General features: G+C 50.5%; 1 protein-coding gene across 2 annotated transcripts in view; it reads right to left on the bottom strand.

Annotated features, from left to right (window-relative positions):
- The window catches only part of LOC142590855 (uncharacterized), a 73,572-nt gene that overhangs the window by 46,337 nt on the left and 12,589 nt on the right, over positions 1–14,646 (bottom strand). For both annotated transcript variants that reach the window (XM_075703253.1, XM_075703255.1), the window contains 2 exons: positions 14,137–14,199; positions 819–983 (listed from right to left, as the gene is read on the bottom strand). In XM_075703253.1, the coding sequence (XP_075559368.1) occupies positions 819–983; positions 14,137–14,182 (211 nt within the window). In that variant the 5' untranslated portion in view covers positions 14,183–14,199. The remainder of the gene's footprint in view (positions 1–818; positions 984–14,136; positions 14,200–14,646) is intronic.

Raw genomic sequence — 14,646 nt, 5'->3', positions numbered from 1 at the left:
ATTTCACGCTTCGCGCACAATTTCTCGCTCCATCAAGCCTTGAAACCGTGGCATGCGGCAGGCAATGGCACGCGAATGCATGCAGCAGAACACACTGACTTAGTTAATCCGAAATGAAACATTTCTTAAAGCTTACTCTGCCTTAGCTGAAACATTCATTGCGTGTTTGCACTTTCAGTGAGATTTCACCTTGAATATCTATTTGCCTTTGGACTGACCCACTTAATCGTGCTAGTTAGGTTTGTTTGTAGGCTAGCAAAGCCGACACTAAATACGTAGCTCGAAAGGACGATGAAAGGGGCGGCTGTTCGTACATCCTACCCGCCTCGTGACGAACTCCGGCAGAGATGTACCACTTCTATACATGCCCACCTGATATGCACACAAAAAAGCACCGCATTTGAGAATAAGTGGCAGCCGCCAGCGCACGCTCTTGCCCCTCGTACAACTTCATTTCGTAATCAGTAAGTTATCATATATGGCAGTGCGAAATCCTGTTTTTCTTGCCTCATCCAAACCCCATATACCGTAAAGGATTGCGCGAAAGCCTCATCGACGCATCAAACCCCTCGGACCAGCGCAGGCAGATTTATTGTGGGGTCTAACCTTTATTATGTAGCATACGCAATCAACAAATTAGAGATTTGGTGTGCGTGAACAATGGTCAGACACAGTTCTCTTGAATAATCCCCTCCCCCTCCCCCCCCCAAAAAAAGATGACTTAGGTTACCTACAGAGTGTATCGGTCGACATCTTCCACATAAAATTTCTCGACTTTTGATGATTTGTCGCACGTCTTCGGTCTTGGATTCACTTACCCTCTGCTTCTGTCATGCTGTTAGTGACAGCAGCATAAGGGCGCCATCTGAATATGCGTGACGGCATCTTGAAAGCAAGTTCAGATTCGTCCGGATAGTACACGGCGACGTGGGCCTTCTTGAAATCTCTTCCGGGTGAATAGCACATGCCGCCTCCTGCTGAATCTGAAATACAGCAGTCATCACGAATGCATGGCTTGGTTTCTACGCTATTCAGTTTAAGTGAACAGTTAACAGCTTGAATAAATCCCAGCAAGGCGAAGAGCTATTGAAGTGTGGTTAATTATTAGTTTGAAAGTCTCAGCGCCATATCTGGTATCATATTGTCACGTTGTAGTGACGGTGAGCAGTCACAGTGGCACAACGCAAGTCACGAAACTAACCCTTTTAATGGGGGACCATGCAAAGTCCATCTGAATAGATCGCGAAGCTTGGAACGAAAAGCGTGCCAAAGCCCATCGCCAGAGATGTCAGTTAGTGGTGCACGATTTAAGCGCAACTAGGTGAGGGGGGGGGGACGAACAATGAAACTAGAAAAGCGTATGTCAAAAATAAATATTAGAAATTTTTGTGAGGATACTGTCATACGAGTAAATATTCCATTTAAAATATTTTTGCTGTACGAAAAAAAAAAATGTTTTTTTTTCTATTTCACAATTTATTAATTCGTTCTTGGGGACGCCTACCAACCAGTGATTCTGGCTGTTTTGATCCGACTGCTGGTACGATCTGTTGGGGACTCGGCGCTGACGCCCGTGGTTGTACCTGGGTCGCAAGCCCCAAGGGTAGCGTTGGCCTGGCGGCCTGGGGTACAACTCGAAGCATCCGAAGGTCCCGGCAAAGCATGAGTCGACTGGTAACAACGAAACAACTTGTTTATTTTAACAACGCAAAGAGTTGGCGGTCAGGTTTGACCGAAGTAGAGAGACGGGAGAGCACTTCACTCAACAGAAGAAATCGGAGCCCTCCTTTTGGCGTCCGGGGGCAGCTGTTTTTATACTCTCGCAGTTGAGGGCAAGAAGGAACCCCTCAAAAGACGAGCACGTGAATGTACAATGGGCTAATGGTGACGCACACTGTCGTGGCGCTGCGCACGATCTCGTAGCACCCTGTCGTGGCGCTGCGCACGATCTCGTAGCACCCTGTCGTGGCGCTGCGCACGATCTCGTAGCACTCTGTCGTGGCGCTGCGCACGATCTCGTAGCACTCTGTCGTGGCGCTGCGCACGATCTCGTAGCACCCTGTCGTGGCGCTGCCGGTCGGACACAATGACTGTAATGAGAGGCTGGTCCCTGCTTTGGCATCGCCTGTTTCGGGCACAATGACTGGAACGAGATCCCTGCTTTGGCATCGCCTGTTTCGGGCCCAATAACTGGAATGAGATCCCTGCTTTGGCATCGCCTGTTTCGGGCACAATGACTGGAACGAGATCCCTGCTTTGGCATCGCCTGTTTCGGGCCCAATAACTGGAATGAGATCCCTGCTTTGGCATCGCCTGTTTCGGGCACAATGACTGGAATGCGAGGAGGATCCCTAGGCGGTCGCATCGCCGCAGACGCGCCTGGAAACACCTGGCGATGAGTGTTGCGGCGACGACGATCGGGCCAAAATGTCTGCCGCCCGCCGCAGTCGCGCCGGCAAAACCACGTGTCGCAGGCGAAACGCAACAGACCGCCCCGCCGGGGGAAGGAGATCCCGATGGACAGGGGACTGCATCCGCTGTCCGGAGGGATGTCGCTCGATGATGCTCATAACCGAAGTCGGGCGTCCCTTGACGTTTCTTGAGCGCAGCGCACAGAGAAGGCCTCGTTCTCTCGTTCAGGTTCGCACGGGACACTGCAAAGTGACTTCGGGAGAGTTCACATTTTTGTTCTCGTTCCCGGCAAGCGTTAGAACTACGCTGAAAACTCAACCGCTCAGTCAGCAAGCACGGCACAACCCTCACTAAGCCCTGCCAGGCTCTTTCCCCTTTTTAGACCACTGCCTAGTTCCTTACAGTAGTCTAGCATCACTCAGAACGCGTCCACAAATTGAAAAATTGCACTAGAAAGCATATCATCACTTTGAAACACTAAACAAAAGCAATATGTTAAAAAAAAATCCTGCCTCAGGAAGAAAAACATCAGTAACAAACAATTTTGAGGCTGATTCCTACGTTAGGGGCTTCGACTTAAGCCATCGGCGTTACCGTTGAGACTCCCCTTTTTGTAACGTACCTCAAAGGAATATTGTTGTAAAGCGAGGCTCCAGCGCAGGAGGCGGCCATTTTTGGGAGAGATGGTCTGCAGCCATTGGAGAGGGCAGTGATCCGTCTCAATGATAAACCTCGAGCCGGCTAGATAGCATGACAATTTCTGAACGGCCCACACGAGACATGCACACTCTTTCTCGGTGGCGCTATACGCCTGCTCACGACTGGTCAGCTTACGACTAGCATACAGGACGGGGTGTTCTACTTCTCCATTTTCCCGTTGGCACAGTACAACGCCCATGCCTCGCTCACTAGCATCGCACTGAACAATGAACCCTTTTGTATAGTCTGGCGATCGTAGCACAGGCTGGCTTGTTAGGGCACTCTTTAGGGCGCTAAAAGCTCTTTCCTTGGTCTCGTCCCAGACGACTGTTTGAGGCTCTGTCTTTCTTAGAGCATCCGTCAGGGGAGCCGCGATATCAGAGTACCTAGGGATGTACCTCTGATAGTAGCCGGCGACACCTAAGAACGACCGAATATCGGTCTTTGTGCGCGGTTGCGGAAAGTCTCGCACAGCGGCCACTTTTATTTCAGAGGGGCGGCGACGACCCTGACCAATCACGTGACCGAGGTAGACAACCTCGGCCTGTGCTATCTGGCACTTAGGAGCCTTGACTGTCAAGCCCGCTTCGCGCAGGCGGGTTAGCACTGCCCGCAAGTGTGTCATATGCTCCGACCAGGATGCGGAGAATATCGCTACGTCGTCTAGATACGGTAAAGCGAATTCTTGCTGTCCCCGCAACACTTTATCCATGAGGCTTGAAAAACAGTATGGCGCGTTCTTCAAACCAAAACTCAACACTTTAGGACGGAATGTTCCCATTGGTGAAATGAACGCCGCATACCTACTAGCCTCTTCTGTAAGTGGAACCTGCCAATAACCCCTGACAAGATCTAGGGTGGAAATAAACTGAGCGCTACTAACTTTCTCAAGGCGCTCCTCGATGTTAGGGATCGGATAAATTTGATCCTTAGTGATGGAATTAAGCCTGCGGTAGTCGACGCAAGGACGAGGTTCCTTGCCCGGTACCTCAACTAAAATCAAAGGGGAGGTATAATCACTCTCACCTGCCTCAATAACACCGAGCTGTAGCATTTTCTTTACCTCAGCCTCCATAATATCGCTCTGGCGGGGTGACACCCGATACGCCTTGGATCGTACTGGCTCTGTGGAGGTAAGTTCTATATCATGAGTAAGTACAGAAGTCCTACCAGGCCTCTCAGAGAACAGACCCTGAAACTCTTGTAATAGCTGGTGTAGTTCGGTTTTCTGCTCGGGCGACAGCGGTGCTTTACTGATAAGGTCACTAATGACTTGACCGGTGTCTTCCCTGTTCGTCACTGAGCCTAGTCCCGGAAGCTCGACTGGAAGCTCTTCAGGAACGTTTATCATCATGCACACCACTGCTTCCCGTTGTCTATAAGGTTTGAGCAGATTACAGTGGTAAACTTGCTGTGCTTTCCGCTTTCCTGGCAGACTTACCACGTAGTTAACTTCCGACAGTTTCTGAACAATTCGTGCTGGGCCCTCCCACTGCACGTCTAGTTTGTTGTTTAGCGATGTGCGCAATATCATGACCTCATCGCCAACCTCAAAACGACGGGCCCTGGCTGTCCGATCATAATAAACCTTGGCCCTCTGCTGGGCCTTTGTCATTGCTTCACCTGACAACTCCTGTGCCCTTCTTAAGCGTTCGAGGAGCTTAAGCACGTACTCCACCACGACTGGGTCGTCGCCCCTACCTTCCCACGATTCTCGAAGCATGCGAAGCGGAGATCGAAGCGAGCGACCGTACACCAGTTCAGCTGGCGAAAACCCCGTAGCCGCATGCGGCGCGGTCCTTAAAGCAAACATCACCCCAGGCAGACACAGCTCCCAGTCAGTTCGATGTTCAAAACACAACGCTCTCAACACGCGCTTCATGACGGAGTGGAGCTTCTCAACGGAATTCGACTGTGGGTGGTACACTGAGCTGTGTAACAGCTTTACCCCACACCTTTCGAGAAAAGTTGTCGTCAAAGCGCTAGTAAACACTGTGCCCTGATCTGATTGAATTTCTGCAGGAAAACCAACTCGCGCAAATATGGACAGTAGTGCATTAACTATCTCAACTGAGCTGAGTTCTTTAAGCGGCACTGCTTCAGGGAACTTTGTCGCTGGGCAGATCACAGTCAAAATGTGTCTGTACCCCGTGGCTGTTACCGGCAGAGGTCCCACAGTATCAATAACGAGCCGTCTAAAAGGCTCCGTAATGATAGGTACCAATTTCAACGGCGCCCTCGATTTGTCCCCTGGTTTGCCCACCCGCTGACAAGTGTCACATGTCCTCACGAAATGGTCTGCGTCCCGAAAACACCCTGGCCAATAGTACTCTTGCAAGAGACGGTCCTTAGTTTTCTTAACTCCTAGGTGTCCGGACCACGAACCCCCGTGTGACAAGCGCAACAGATCCTGACGATAGCATTGAGGCACGACCAGCTGATCGAACTCCACTCCTCTGCGGTCTAGATACTTCCGGTACAGGACTCCCCCTCTTTCCACAAAACGCGCAGTTTTCCTGGCGATACCTTCTTTGACATTGCAGCGCACGTTTTCCAGGCTGCCATCCTTTTTTTGCTCGGCTATCAAAGCCGACCGGCTGACTTTTAGCAACCTATCAAGTCCGTCTGACGTAGGCGCGATGAGCAAATCAGTAGATAGCTCTTCTAACTTTCCCGAATCGGGATTTTCCTCTCCAGTATCTGGCGCCTTTAACGTTACAGACTCAAGTTTATTCAGTTCGGGCGTGCTCTGAATATCAGCTTGCTGCGCCTCTGACCCTTTTTCGTTGTTTGATAACGTCGGCCCCGCAACTACCGCCTTTGCAGCGAGCTCCCGAACCTTCGATCTGGTTAAGGCCTGAACACTAGCTTCACCAAACAAAAGCCCCTTCTCGCGCAGGAGGTGATCGGACCTGTTTGAAAATAGGTACGGGTACTGGGGTGGCAGCATAGATGACACTGCGGCCTCCGTCTCAAGCGCTCCGAAAGGTCCTTCAATAAGCACTTTTGCTACCGGCAGACACACGCTATGAGCTTCCACGGCTTGCTTGATCCACGCGCACTCGCCCGTGAACATATGGGGTTCTACGTAAGATGGGTGAACTACATCCATCGTAGCTGCGGAATCGCGAAGCACTCGGCACTCTTTCCCGTTTACGAGGAGGTCTCGCATGTAAGGCTCGAGAAGCTTCATGTTCTCGTCAGTGCTGCCTATTGAAAAAAACACAACTTTTGGTGTTGTTTCCGGACACTGCGCCGAAAAGTGACCCGGCTTCTGGCACGAATAACAAACGCCCGCTCGCCTCATCTCGAACCGCTTTCTGCGTTCGGCTTCGGCTGCCGCCGTCTCCTTAGGTTCGGTCGCACTGCTTCCACTCGCATCCGCACTACGCGTGTTCCCCTTTGCTCTCATGGGTGTGAACTTCGGCCTCTCAAACTTCGAGCCAAATTCACCCTTTTGACCGTCCTTAGCTCCGCGAGCTCGACGCGTCACAAACTCCTCGGCTAGCTCAGCGGCTTTAGCCACCGTACAAACGTCTGGCCTATCCAAGACCCAGTATCGCACGTTCTCCGGTAACCGATTATAAAACTGTTCTAGCCCGAAACACTGCAGAACTTTATCGTGGTCACCAAACGCTTTCTCTTCTTTGAGCCACTCCTGCATGTTCGACATAAGCCTATACGCAAACTCTGTATATGACTCACTTTTGCCTTTCTCATTTTCCCGAAACTTCCGACGGAACGCCTCCGCAGACAGCCGGTACTTTTTTAGAAGACTCGATTTCACTATGTCGAAATCCTCTGCCTCCTCTCTATCCAAGCGAGCGACTACGTCGGCCGCCTCGCCGGGTAACAAAGTGAGCAAGCGCTGTGGCCACGTTTCCCGAGAGAACCCCTGCTTCTCGCACGTTCGCTCAAAGTTAACCAGGAACAAACCAATGTCCTCTCCAAGCTTAAACGGCCGCATCAGGTCAGTCATTTTGAACAATACGCGTTCTCCTGCACCGTGTGCCTGACTTCCATTACGAGCGCGTTCCATTTCTACCTCAAGACGCTTCATTTCCAAAGCGTGTTGACGGTCACGCTCTTGTTGCTCTCGCTCTTTCTGTTCTTTAAGTTCGCGCTCCTGTTTCTCTTTTTGCTCTTTAAGTTCGCGCTCATATTTCTCTTTTTGCTCTTTAAGTTCGCGCTCCTGTCTTTTTGACCTCTCCTCAATAGTCTCAAGGCATTCCGACAGCTCGTCATCCTCAGCCTCTAACTCAAGAATAGCCGTTATCAGTTCCGGTTTTCTGAGTTTGTCTGAGACATCCAGACCCAACTCTCTTGCAAGCTCCAACAATTTCGGTTTGCGCAACGACTTCAAATCCATGGCTGCTCTGAATGCTGCTTTCTCTACTGCTTACTATTGTCTTGCCGCAAACTAACCCGGCAGCAACGACAACCACAATTACCAGCTCTGTTTCTGACACTAACAAAAGCCTGGCAAAGCTCAGAAGGAGAAAGTCCCGCACTCACCAAACCTCGCAGGCAGGAATTCCGCGCAGTCGTTCCGCTGCAGGCAACCAGTCGTCACACAGGGCTCGTTGCACTGCTCCCGGATCGTCGTTGAGCTGCTCAGCATACAGTCAACTGCATCTCTTTGCTGCTGGCCTCCGTTGTCGCGATCTCACCGCTGGCAGACTGTTGTTTGAAGTCGTAGGCGATCTCACCGCTGGCAACCAGATGTTTGGGATCCGACTGCTGGTACGATCTGTTGGGGACTCGGCGCTGACGCCCGTGGTTGTACCTGGGTCGCAAGCCCCAAGGGTAGCGTTGGCCTGGCGGCCTGGGGTACAACTCGAAGCATCCGAAGGTCCCGGCAAAGCATGAGTCGACTGGTAACAACGAAACAACTTGTTTATTTTAACAACGCAAAGAGTTGGCGGTCAGGTTTGACCGAAGTAGAGAGACGGGAGAGCACTTCACTCAACAGAAGAAATCGGAGCCCTCCTTTTGGCGTCCGGGGGCAGCTGTTTTTATACTCTCGCAGTTGAGGGCAAGAAGGAACCCCTCAAAAGACGAGCACGTGAATGTACAATGGGCTAATGGTGACGCACACTGTCGTGGCGCTGCGCACGATCTCGTAGCACCCTGTCGTGGCGCTGCGCACGATCTCGTAGCACCCTGTCGTGGCGCTGCGCACGATCTCGTAGCACTCTGTCGTGGCGCTGCGCACGATCTCGTAGCACTCTGTCGTGGCGCTGCGCACGATCTCGTAGCACCCTGTCGTGGCGCTGCCGGTCGGACACAATGACTGTAATGAGAGGCTGGTCCCTGCTTTGGCATCGCCTGTTTCGGGCACAATGACTGGAACGAGATCCCTGCTTTGGCATCGCCTGTTTCGGGCCCAATAACTGGAATGAGATCCCTGCTTTGGCATCGCCTGTTTCGGGCACAATGACTGGAACGAGATCCCTGCTTTGGCATCGCCTGTTTCGGGCCCAATAACTGGAATGAGATCCCTGCTTTGGCATCGCCTGTTTCGGGCACAATGACTGGAATGCGAGGAGGATCCCTAGGCGGTCGCATCGCCGCAGACGCGCCTGGAAACACCTGGCGATGAGTGTTGCGGCGACGACGATCGGGCCAAAATGTCTGCCGCCCGCCGCAGTCGCGCCGGCAAAACCACGTGTCGCAGGCGAAACGCAACATGGCGCAAGGCTTAGCAATACTGTGCAAACCACCTATTCTGTCGTGCGGAATGGCGTTTCTCAATTCAACGCGGCGGTTTCATCCGAATTTTTTTTTTATTTACTTGCGTGTTTGCACAAAGCGCTGCTTGCGCTTCACTTCAAATTTTGCGTGACGTAGCGCAAGGCATTCATTGGCTAAAGGCGTGAGTGGAGGCATTTTGTTATCGTGCAAGTTCACGCTGCGGCACCCGACGCGCTGTCTCTCGTCGTGACGATAAATGCGGAGCGCCCCGCGAGAAAACGTCGTGCTATATGCTCGTTTGCTCTCCGTAAGACAGGCTCTGAATGTCCGACGGTCAGTAAAATTAGTAAGTCAAATGTTCTCTAAAGAATAATGTGGGGCAGTGTTGTCTGATCACTGTAGGATATGGATACACGATGTAGCACGTAATTGCGAATTATTCTGTGAAAAGGTTTCGCATGTGTTGCTATACATTTCGACTGTGTGTTTGCTATAGTACTTTTCATCAATTCAGACATGTTTTGTTTGGTCAGTTATATTGGTTGCATTATTCTAGAAGAACAAAAGTGAACTTGCTTTTGAAACTTCTGTGGCACTGTCATTTAATTCCATCCTATTCACTCACCTTCCTAAGGGACCTTCTGGAGCAATTGCCATCAGTTATGTTCACAATAAGAGATGGACCATTCCTGCAGTTTAATGACACGCTGGCGCTTCAGCTGAGGCGAGTTGCAAGCTCGCCTCAGGTTCAAATGAAAAATAACTGCTAGCGTAGCGGTCCAAATGCCTAACGCTAAAGAAATACAAACATACGCGCCAAGCAGCATAAAATCTTGACGGCACAACCATTTCAGATTGTGACGTCGCTTTTTATTTTTTTATTTTTTACTTGCTGTTGGCTGTCCCCCTGATACGTAGATGGTGAAGGTTGCAACGAACCACCATTTTCTTGACATGTGGGCTTCCACGGAAGCTTTGCTACCAGTTTACATGTTCCTTAGAACATGGTTCCAGCGACAGAAGTAACACACAGGCACAAGGATAGCGGTGAGCACACTCATCGATCGTCGAAATCTGACGAGCCGTTCAAACGCGTCGGCTTTTAAACATGATTTCGTCGAAGGTTCCAGCGTAATCGCTGGTGGTCGCAAACCTTCCAGAAAGTACAACACTACTCACGTAGCGTATACAATACAATCTGATTACAATGTTCGGCGACAACACAGGCAATAGATAGAATCACCTAGAATGATCGAGAATGTTCTGGTACATGGCACCGTTTCTAGCGCCCAGTGATAACGCTCAACATTCGTTGCATATTTGTTAACAGATATGCAGCCTTAGAACAGAGAGATGAAGATGACATAGAGCCAATGAATGAAACCGCTCACTTTCCCCCATGCGGCGGCGTCCGGGCCCATCGGAGCAGGAAAACTAGCTACCGCAGTTCAAAAGGCGAGAACTGCGTTCCAGTCCAACCACACAAATCCTCGCTCTCTTCCGACGAACGTAATCGAAGTATCTGTAGAAGGAGTCGTCACACTGGTATTAGTCGACACAGGCGCCGCCGTTTCAGTAGTTACGGAAGAACTTCGGATTCGCAAGCTTCGAAAAGTAATGACGCCCTTATCTGCGCTGTCACTCCGGACAGCAAGTTCCCAGTGCATTACCCCTGTTGCCGGATGTACCGCCCGCATCGTCATTCAAGGATACACGTATACAGTCGAGTTCGTCGTCCTCTCATCCTGTTCATACGACGTCATCTTGGGGTGGGACTTCCTTTCCGATCATCAGGCCATCATTGATTGTTCTCGCGCCGAAGTTGAATTTTCTCCGCTTCCCGATACCCGTTTACATGACTTTGACGATTTTGGTGACAAACTGGCCGTTGCAGAAGACACCACAATCCCCCCGCACTCTTCCGTGATTGCGAGTGCCTGCTTTACTTTCGCCACTGACACCACTGCCCTGTTTGTCCCATCGGTCATTTTTGTTCGCCGACGGGGCTCCCTTCCCTTCGCTGTCCTAACTGTCAGCGGTGGCTGCACGCGATTGTGCGTTACCAACACTAAGGCCACGTCCCTTGTCTTACGTCGTGGCGAGTGCCTTGGACGTCTTGAGCCTGCCGACTCAGTGACCATCTTTGACGCACCTCTTGAGAACAGCTGTTCAGGCGTGAGCTCGTTGATAAATAGCTTGCCTTGTCCCCAGCCTACGCAAGACGTCTTCCATAGCTCAGTAGACGCCCTCCTGAGCCCTATGCAGCGTTCGCAGCTTCTCAGCCTTCTACGGAAATACCAATCTACGTTCGACTGTCAACAAGCACCACTAGGCCGCACATCGACTGTACGTCACAAGATCGACACCGGCACCCACGCACCACTGCGCCAGATGCCTTATCGTGTATCACCCACAGAGCGCCGTGTTATCGGAAATCAAGTAAGCGAAATGATTGAGCGTGGAGTGGTTCAACCCTCTTATAGTCCCTGGGCGTCACCTGTAGTCCTGGTTAAGAAAAAAGATGGCTCAATTAGATTTTGCGTCGACTACCGCCGTCTTAATAACATAACTCGCAGAGACGTCTACCCTCTACCGCGCATCGACGATGCTCTGGATTGTTTGCAAGGCGCAGAGTATTTTTCTTCGCTCGATTTACGCTCAGGCTATTGGCAAGTGCCTATGGATCCTGCCGATCACCTGAAGACAGCTTTCGTGACCCCAGACGGCCGATATGAATTCAACGTTATGCCGTTTGGGCTTTGCAACGCCCCTGCTACATTCGAACAAATGATGCACAATCTCCTTCGTGGGCTAAAGTGGAAGACATGCCTATGTTACCTTGACGATGTCGTCGTCGTTTCTCCAGATTTACCCACACATCTGTACCGTCTCAAACAAGTCCTACAGTGCATCACCGAGGCAGGCCTCCAGCTCAACTTGAAGAAATGTCGCTTTGGAGCCTAGCAGCTTGCAGTACTTGGACACGTCGTATCGAAAGATGGCATACTACCTGATCCTTCCAAACTTCGCGCCGTCGCCGAATTCTCGAAACCCACGTCCCTGAAAGAACTTCGGAGCTTTATCGGGCTCTGCTCCTACTTTCGTCGTTTTATCCGGAATTTCGCTTCTATCATTGCTCCCTTGACTCAGCTGCTTCGCGGCGACACACGACTTTCTACTTGGGCCACAGCTTGCGACGATGCTTTTGAAACAATGCGGCGTTTGCTCACTTCGCCTCCCGTACTGCGCCCTTTCGACCCCACGGCCCCCACGGAACTCCAAACCGACGCCAGCGGCGTAGGACTTGCTGCCGTGCTTGCACAGCGAAAAAGTGGGCATGATGAATACGTAGTAGCCTACGCAAGCCGAACACTAACGAAAGCGGAATCCAACTACTCGGTCACCGAAAAGGAGTGGGTGGCTATAATCTGGGGCCTTGGAAAATTCCGACCTTACCTGTACAGCCGCCCCTTCGACGTCGTTACACATCACCATGCTCTATGTTGGTTATCGACTTTAAAGGTCCGTATGGCCGCCTTGCGCAATGGGCTCTACGGTTACAAGACTTCGACATACGCGTCATTTACGGGTCTGGCCGTAAGCACACTGACGCGGATGCCCTCTCTCGGTCGCCCACACCAAGTGACATGACTTGCATCTCAGTCATTGAATCGGTGTTTTCGTCGCTTGTGCACGTCAACATGGCTGTGGAGCAACGCAAAGATCCCTGGATTGCAGCACTTATGGATTGCGTTTCTGACACTTCAACAACACGCCCTTCACGCGCTGTCCGCCGCCAAGCTTGTCATATTGAGTTACGAGATGGTGTTCTCTATCGTCGAAATTACGCTTCCGATGGCCGCAAATGGTTATTAGTCGTCCTCCGCCATATGCGCACAGATGTATGCTCCGCTCTCCATTCAGACCCGCAATAAAAGCGGCTTCGTTCCCGCTTTTATTGGCGTGGCATGTATAATTTTTTGCCAACGTACATTCGCTCATGCACAGCGTGCCAACGACGCAAGCTTCTTGCCCCTCGTCCTTCCGGTCCTTTACAGCCCATTCCTTGTCCGTCCCGACCATTCGACCTCGTCGGCATCGATCTCTACGGTCCTCTTCCCTGCACAGCAGCTGGCAATCGCCGGATTATTGTCGCTGTCGACCACCTCACCCGCTATGCAGAAACTGCGGCACTGCAAACAGCGACAGCTGTTTCCAACAGGCGACGCCAGTCAACAGACGCTGTCCAACAGACGACGCCAGTCAACTACGTCGTCGAGCCGCTAACGCTGTCTGCTGACTTGAGGCGTCGCGGACGCGAGACAGTGCACGTCCAGAGGCTTAAACCCTATTACGACCCCCCTTGTCCTCGCTTCTACTTGAGTCGCCAGGATGGCTCCTTCTTCTCCAGGGGGCAGTTGTAGCGAAGAAGACTGGCGCGCCCTATGGACGCACTATCATCAGCGGCCCGCCTACGAAGAGGGGCTCGCGCTCTCGTTGTCTGACGCTCGACTGAGACGGTCGCGTTCCTGACTGTTCAGTAAACCGCATTACAAAATAAATAAATAAATGTCGAGTTGAAAACTGCTTTCACTTAAACCGACTGACACGTGAATTTCTAGCAATTAGGAGACAAAATGGGCTCAAGGCATCCCGATACCATTGAACTTAAAACAAATTTCTTTAGATTTCTGCATTCACGTTCGAACGCAATTTAACATTTAGAAGCGAGGCAGAAAAATCGTTCAATGTAGTCTTGATTTTATACCGAGGTCTTTGGGGTGGCTCGGGTGTTCCTAATAGTTTGTATGCTTTAATATTTTAATTATATATGCAGTAAACGTTATCTTCAGTACAGTAAGAATATCTTAACAGTACGATAAATATTTTTCAGAGTCATAGGATATTAGTTATGGTAATATATAGAGGTAGCAAAACAATAGAAGACGTAAATGAAACGTCGTCGCTAGAATTACGGAATTCAATGAGATAAGGACTGCTCAATTAAAGACAGGTTAACAGAAGTCAGGTTCCTTAAGTAGTTCTCATTTATTCAAGTGTTCGACGAAAATTCGCCTTCTTGGGCAACATGATGATCAAGTAGTTGCAGCCACTGACCAAGTCAAATTGAAAAACACAGAGACGTTTCAGAGTTCCTCGGTCACCTCCTATACATAGGATTGTGGATGCGACCCAAAAAGAAAGCTCGCACAGGCTCCCTCTGTGTTTTCCACTTTGACTTGGTCAGCTACCCCAATTTCTTACGCCATTATTTTTCTTAAGGAAAGCCTGTACAAACACCAAAAGATGAGGTATTTTAGTCACATTTACGTAATATGGTGATGGCCGGCACCATGAACGAAGCAAGGGTTGTCATGACGCTGATGTTTCCACCTAGAATAGAGACCGGGAAAAGATTTTGTTACAGCGAGAACATATTAATGGGGAATTTTATTCCTAGCACGGTTAAATATACTTCTGTTCAATTATGTTGACAGCTAATGAACGAATTTACTCTTCTTTATCTTTTACCCTACATTATTAACAAAGTGAGAAGGCGTATCAATAGCCGTTACCAGCAAACGGCGACAGCACCTCCTCTATTCACTTTTATCTCAAGAAAAAAAAAAGAACAAGGCTGGGTTGTGTGTTGTGAACGACATTATTCATCATCATCATCATCATCAGCCTAGTTACGCCCACTGCAGGGCAAAGGCCTCTCCCATACTTCTCCAACTACCCCGGTCATGTACTAATTGTGGCCATGTTGTCCCTGCAAACCTCTTAATGTCATCCGCCCACCTAACTTTCTGCCGCCCCCTGCTACGCATCCCTTCCCTT

Source organism: Dermacentor variabilis, chromosome 8 (assembly GCF_050947875.1).
Source record: "Dermacentor variabilis isolate Ectoservices chromosome 8, ASM5094787v1, whole genome shotgun sequence".
NCBI lineage: Eukaryota > Metazoa > Arthropoda > Arachnida > Ixodida > Ixodidae > Dermacentor > Dermacentor variabilis.
The sequence above is the reverse complement of the archived record's forward strand: the minus strand, read 5'-3'. Positions and strand labels throughout refer to the sequence as shown.